The 7,500-nt window shown below is 43.3% G+C and overlaps 1 protein-coding gene across 7 annotated transcripts in view; it reads right to left on the bottom strand.

Annotated features, from left to right (window-relative positions):
• LOC143028269 (cell adhesion molecule Dscam2-like) overlaps window positions 1–7,500 on the bottom strand; it is a 101,940-nt gene that overhangs the window by 58,786 nt on the left and 35,654 nt on the right. For 6 of the 7 annotated variants that reach the window (XM_076190109.1, XM_076190112.1, XM_076190111.1 and 3 more), the window contains exons 2-5: window positions 5,188–5,339; window positions 3,399–3,509; window positions 2,809–2,964; window positions 2,143–2,427 (exon numbers count right to left, since the gene is read on the bottom strand). In XM_076190109.1, coding sequence (XP_076046224.1) covers window positions 2,143–2,427; window positions 2,809–2,964; window positions 3,399–3,489 — 532 coding nt within the window. In that variant the 5' untranslated portion in view covers window positions 3,490–3,509; window positions 5,188–5,339. Of the gene's footprint in view, window positions 1–1,765; window positions 2,048–2,142; window positions 2,428–2,808; window positions 2,965–3,398; window positions 3,510–5,187; window positions 5,340–7,500 lie in introns of all 7 variants that reach the window. The other variant, XM_076190110.1, reaches the window with a different exon arrangement.

Here is a 7,500-nt window from a genome sequence, read left to right as displayed (position 1 = left end):
AGGCCTTTCTGATATATCATTAGGGATATTTACTAACGACGTGAATTAAATTGTTTACATTATTTAATAACAATGGTACTCTTTGTCTATGGTAATCTTACAGACACAAAACACTGCACAAGAGCATATCAACATTATGTAAATATATCTTTGTTGATTATTTGACATATTTATATCTAAAGTAGCGAAAAGAAAGCTATGTCATATAGTTGATTTTATGAAGTAGGAAATAATTAAATTTTGCGATTTTTAGGAATTAGTGTCTTTAGTGATAGCAACTTATTGGGAATAAGGGAATTAATGTTTATTTTAATTTAATTTTTACTAAGTTTGTTGTTTTTTGATTTAAAAGCGAAATGGGTTTAGATTGTTTATGAAGTGTAAAATCATTTCAACTAGTGTGTGCTGCTAATTTTGTACCAGTACATGATTATACATATACATATACATATACATATACATATACATGCATGTGTATGTGAGTTTGTGTGTGAGTGTGTGTATGCATGTTTGTGTGTGTGTGTGTGTGTGTGTGTGTGTGTGTGTGTGTGTGTGTGTGTGTGTGTGTGTGTGTGTGTGTGTGTGTGTGTGTGTGTGTGTGTGTGTGTGTGTGTGTGTGTGTTTGTGTTTATGTGTGTGTGTATTTGTGTGTGTGTTTGTGTGTGTGTGCATGCGTGTGCATGTGTATATATATATATGTGTGTGCGCATACGTGCGCATTTATATATATATATATATATATATATATATATGTGTGTGTGTGTGTGTGTGTGTGTGTGTGTGTGTGTGTGTGTGTGTGTGTGTGTCTTCGTGTGTGTGCCTTTATGTTTCTTTTTTGTGTATATATGTATGCACATCATGTGTGTGTATGTGTGTAAGTGTACCTTCATGTTTTTTGTATACATGCGTGTACAACATGTGTGTTTATATGGAAGTATGTATATATGTATGTATGTATGTATGTATGTATGTATGTATGCATGTATGTATGTATGTATGTATGTATGCATGTATGTATGTATGTATGTATGGACATGTGTATAGCTCGAAGCAAGTATACAAGTCTGTGTTTAGCCCGTGTTAACGGTGATCAGCCATTGAAACACGAGAAGCTGGAGTATTAATCGCCACGGATGCAACGAGACACGTTTGTGAACACACAACCATCTCTAACAACTGACGAACGACTGCACATAACTACAGACGAGGACAATACGCTGAGACGAGACGAACAGGGGGAGACGAAGGGATGACGGGAGGCGAGATATATGTATATATATATATTGGGGGAGAATTTTTTTTTTTGGGGGGGAGGGGGAGCTTTGGGGACAAGGAAGGGGGGGGGATTGAGACGGACGATCTAGAAAAGGGTTGGTTACTTTTTTTATTTTTATTTTTTTTTAAGGGGGAGAACAGCAAGTGCCGGTCATGCAGAGCAGTGTAGTGATACATACCACCGTTCAGCAGCGTATACGACATCAGCCACCGGTGTCCCGCGCCAGCCGGGTCTTTGAGCCGCTACACCACTCCCGTTCACATCCTCACAGTCTCACGCTCGTGAGATGAAGTGACCTCGTTTGACCTAGAACGCTAAACACCTTCGGGACGCGTCACCGCGTCTCGCGAAAGTTACTCTGTGACTTGTGACCTCTGAGTGACCTTGAGTGAGGGCGTGGTGGTGGAGTGGGGAAGCGGTCTAAGGCGCCGGCACCGGCGTAGGTCATGCGTCATGCACACCTACTGCTCTACAGCGAGTCCTTGTTACCGCTGACGGAGAGGACGGACGTATGCTCGTGGCTCCCAGCCTCGTTGCTTATGTGACAGGTGTAGTTGCCCGTATGGTGGGCCTGCAAGCTGGGAATGGCCAACACAGACGAGTGCTGCCCTAGGGGCGTCATCGTCACATCGGGCGGGGGGGCGGTGGCCCCGTTGTGGCTCCAGTGGATGGTCAGGGGCGAGTCGCCCTGCGTAGTGGCACAGAGGACCTGGACCCTCATGCCCTCGCGCAAGGACGGGGCAAAGGAGAACGGAGCTACTCTAGGAGGAACTGCAATGCCAAAAGAGGAGAGAGAAACTAGGGTGACTAAGGGTTCAGGGACAACGAGCAGCAGGCGGGGGGCCGAGCGCCCACCCGAGGGTTACCGTTGACTGTCAGGCGACCGCTGATCGTCTCGCTGGCCGCCTCGTTGGTCGCCGTGCACGTGTACTCCCCGGCGTGGGCGTGGGTCAGCTCCGCGATGCTCAGGGTACTGCTGAAGGCGTCCACTTGCCTGACGGAGGCGCGGAGGGAGGGGGCCAGCGGCGCCCCGTCCTTCGTCCAGCTGATGGTGAGAGGGAGATCGCCCTTGCTGACCACGCAAGTGACACTCGCTCGGTCACCCTCGTTGAGGCCCGAGGCGAAATATATGGGGCTGATCTTAGGAGGGACTGTAATAGAGTCGGTCAGGTCACATACAAGGTGGGCGGGAGAGAAGGCTGGGCTACTCTTCCCACAAGAGCTATAAAAGAACACAAGCTACTCGCACAAGAATTAATCAAGTTAGAAAAAAAAAAAACCCAGAAAGAAAATAGGTTATGAGATCTGAGTCAAGACCAGAAAACAAAAAGATATATAAACTGACAAAAAAATATATAAATGTATAAATATATTTACAATTTCTATTTCTCAGATTCTACCCTTGCCGAACCCCCTTCCCTCCACTTCCTCTCCTCCATAGAGTCTTCCCTCCATCTCCTCGGAGGGAAAGGAGTGACCAACCCTCCTTAGTCTCCAAAGTGAATAACCCGCGCATGCGCTTTCATACATACCGCGCACAGTGACCACCACGCCTTGGGAGTGTCTTGTTCCCCTGGCGGAGGCCGTGCAGGTATAACTGCCGGCGTCCTCTCCGCTCACATCGCTGACAGCCAAGGTCCCGTTCGGCCAGATCTTCTGACGGTTGTTGTCCGGGAGGATTTTGCCCTCTGCAGGGAAGTGGTATTCAGTGTACATCTTTTTAGTAATCAGTTCGTGGTAGGTTCTTATTTTTTTTATAGCGTTCATGTGACAAGGTGGTAGCGGAATGGATCTCAGTCATCAAGTCCCGGGTTCGAGAATCCGTGAATGCTGGATTTGACTATTTGAAAGACACCACTATAACTAGGGATTCATTCCATAATCATGTATGTATGTATATATATAATATATATATATATATATATATATATATATATATATATATCCTAAGCCTGTGCTGTAAGATGCACAAAGCTAGGATGCTACAAATCACCCCAGGGAGGATGTGCAAAAGGGGAATATATATATATTATATATATATATATATATATATATATATATATATATATATAGATATACACGAGATTCCCCTCCACATCCAAGGACATATATGAAGTCTTACGTCTTCTCCAGGTGATTTCTGGCCGTGGGTAACCGGCAGCCGGGCACGTGATGTACAGTTGGGCTCCTGCCACCGCCCACACTGTTCCCATGGCTCGCACCTCGGGAGGACCTGCAAAAGGGAGTTCGCCGTCAAGGTTATGGTTGGCTTCAGGATTGGGTTTAGATTTAGGGGTAGGATTTGGTGTTTGGAATTAAAATTTCCTGTATTAATTAATTGTTACCCAATGAAACTAGAATTTATGTAAATATATCTTGAATAATAGTTTTATGTTTCTCATATCAATATACAAATTTATATAGTCTGAAGTATTATTATTAGTCTGTAGTAATATATTTGTATAGTCTGTAGTAATACTTTATATAGTTAAATTCATATCTTATAAAATAATTTGTGTAGGCTACAGTGCACCTAAATATGAGATATGCACTTTCTTATGTATAGCCGTCAAGACAGCGGCTTGGGTAGCCTACAGTCACATCGTATTTCAAATAAACCAGTCCAAAGAGAATTGGAGTTTCTTTCATATCCTTCTCTCAAGGACGATTTCCTTTACTATTGAGTTGGTAACAAACCACTATAGGATTAGTATTAGGGGGTAGGATTGGGTGTCCAGGACTAGTGTCAGAATTGGGATTAGGTTTAGATTTAGAGGTAGGATTGGGTGTTTGGAGTCAAAGGTAGGATTAGCATTAGGGGGTAGGATTGGGTGTCCAGGACTAGCATAAGAATTGGGATTAGGTTTAGATTTAGAGGTAGGATTGGGTGTTTGGAGTCAGAGGTAGGATTAGCATTAATGGGTAGGATTGGGTGTCCGGAACCAGCATCTGAATTGGCATTACTATCAAAGGTAGGATTAGATGTTTAGAATGAGGATTAAGGTTAGCATTAGGATTAAGAGTAGGATTAGATGTAGGAGTGTGTGTTCAGAATCAGGAGTAGGGGTGGTCTAAGGATTGGGATTAGGATTAGAGTTGGGATTAGGTGTTCGGAATCAAGAGTAGGATTAGTATTAGAGGTAGGATTGGGTGTCCCGAATCAGGAAGAATAGGGATGGTATTAGGATTGGGATTAGGATTAGAGGTGGGATTGGGTGCTCAAAATCAAGACGAGTAGGATTAACATTAGGATTGGGGTTAGGAACAGAGGTAGGATTGAGTGTTCAGAATCTGAAAGAGTAGGGTTAAGATTGGGATTAGGATTAGAAGTGGGATTGGGAGTTCAGAACCAGGATGAGTAGGATTGTCATTAGGATTGGGGTTAGGGTTAGAGGTAGGATTGGGTGTTCATAATCAGGATGAGAAGGATTAGCATTAGGATTGGGATTAGGATTAGAGGTAGGAATAAACGTTCAAAATCAGTAGAAGTAGGATTAGGATTAGATTGAGGATTAGGGAGAGAATAATAGTAGTACTAGTAGTAGTAATAGTATAATAGTTATCATGGGGACATACTGGTAACACGTTCGCAACTTGTCAGCAACATGTTAGCAACATATTAGCTAAACGTCAACAACATTTCAGCAATATGTTGGCAACACGTCAGCGACAACTTGCCAATATGTCAGCAACATATTAGCAAAACATCAGCAACAAGTTAGCAACACGTCAGCAACATATCGACAACATGTTGGCAACACGTCAGCAACAAGTTGGCCACATGTCAGCAACATATCAGCAACAAGTTCGCAACAAGTTGGCCACACACACTCATACCCCCATACTGACTCACTTTATTGTGGAGTTCCACTCCCCTAAACAGTGTACTCCACCAGACTCCAAGTACTCACCATACACATTAAGTCTTGCAGAGTGCTGGGACTCCCCAGCGGCGTTTCTGGCAGTGCACGTGTAGAGTCCGCCATCGGAGACACGCACATGCGAAATATTCACGTGGCTGATGACGTCACCGGAGCTGCTCACATGCTGGCCAATCACGTACCTGCGACTCCAAGAAGACGACCAATCAGGTGCTTGTGGTAAAGGATAGACAGGATTTTGAGGACACTGGAGAATTTAAAGGATGTTTTGGTGGGCGAGGATCGTTATGCAGTTGTGTAAAGATTCATTGTATACATTTATCTAAATATCTATTTATTTACGTTCTTGTTTATTTGTTCATTATTTAGAAACATTTTCCTTCCGACACTGGTTTTCAGTTTGAATCTTAAAAGTGCTGAACACACACACACACACACACACACACACACACACACACACATCATGGCGCTGTGGTTAGAGCTCTGGCCTGCCACTACGGAGGTCCGGGTTCGACTCTCGCCCGGGGCTGAAATAATATCAGTATCGCAGCGCTGAGGGGTGTTACTCCAACTCTCGTGGGCGGGGAGTTGGGGGTGTGTGTTTGTGTGCAAGGTCATAGCATTAACCAAATATCGGACCTACGAGCTCTGAGCTCTATTACAGGAGGGTAATAGATTTCGATAAAGAGTCCAACACGTGATCCAAAGACCAAGTGTATACACACACACACACACACACACACACACACACACACACACAATTACACGCACACACACATGCATACACACACACATTGTGCAGACAAGTACAAACACGCACGCACACAGACACACACACACGTGCAGACACATACACACACACACACATACACATTTTCATCTCATCTTTTCTTCCTCTTTTTACCCACGTGCAATCGGGGCTTCGTATGTTTACAAAAGAAATCCGTCCAGGATGTTTTTTGAACCGTTTTTCTAACTGCAAATACACGGAAACCCAACCAGGAAGCGGAACTGCCTAAGGACTTGCTCAGATTTTTGTATTACTTAAAAAAAAAAAAAAAAAAAAAAAAATCATGTATCATCCTCTCAGAAAATGTCATCATCTTCAGGGGATTAAGCTTACAAACGGTGTTTGGTCATGTTTTACTAACCACTGTTAAAAATGTATTGAGTTATTTCTTTTTTCTTTGTGATTAAGGAAGCGTGTGTTTCAAAATGTCGTCAGAAGATTTCTTTATTCTAAAGAAAGACCTCATTCATGAAGTTGTAACCCGGATTGTCAATATCCTTTATGCGTTTCTCTTACTTTACCCACTCTCACAGGCACACTCGCGCGCGCGCACACACACACACACACATACACACACACACACACACACACACACACACACACACACACACACACACACACACACACACACACACACACACACACACACACACACACACACACACACACACACACACACACACACACACACACACACACACACACACACACACACACACACACACACACACACTCACGCACACACACTCACGCACACACACTCACGCACGCAAATACAAACGCACACAAGCATGCTTATAGAATAACAGCACTGGTCAAAGATCAGGTCATACACGAGTTCTGAACTCTTGTCTGAGGGGACAATGATTGTCGACCATGAGTCCAACACGTGATCTAAAAATGTGGTGAATCTCTCTCTCTCTCTCTCTCTCTCTCTCTCTCTCTCTCTCTCTCTCTCTCTCTCTCGCTCTTTCTCTCTATCTCTTTCACACACATACACATACAGAAAGGTAAAAAACCCGTTAAATGTGGGGAATGCTCTAGTGGTGGACGAGGCAACAGGTATAATGCTTAATGGAGAATAGAGAGAAAGGAGCATGATAGACGTATTGCAAAAGATCTTTGAAGGAAGCACAAGATTAGGGAAGGTGTCAGAAGAGTGAAAAATGGTGCGTAAAATTATTCAATAAAAAGGAAAAGACACCAAAGGAAACACAATAATAACATAAGAAAATATTTGCCAAGTATCCATGGTAAAGTGTATGAATATAGAATTTCACTTTTCTCATTTAATTTTTTTTCTTATGTATGTCATTTTGTCCATCTTCGAACACTCCTTCTATATAGTATCGCGTTGTCCTTTTGTTTCTTTTCCTCTTTTGCCCTCGACCCTCTATTTGTCATCCTGCTTAATGTACTACACTCACTCTTTTTTCCTGCAGATTCCGTCCCTTTCTCTTTACCTTTCTCCTTTTCTCTCCATCTCGCAACGCAGTAGATCTTTTCCCACACCCTCAGTTCCTTCTTCCTCCCTCCTTGGTTTCTCTAGCCAT

This window comes from Oratosquilla oratoria, chromosome 9 (assembly GCF_046742065.1).
Source record: "Oratosquilla oratoria isolate Oo_2021 chromosome 9, ASM4674206v1, whole genome shotgun sequence".
In the NCBI taxonomy this organism is placed as follows: domain Eukaryota; kingdom Metazoa; phylum Arthropoda; class Malacostraca; order Stomatopoda; family Squillidae; genus Oratosquilla; species Oratosquilla oratoria.
The sequence above is the reverse complement of the archived record's forward strand: the minus strand, read 5'-3'. Positions and strand labels throughout refer to the sequence as shown.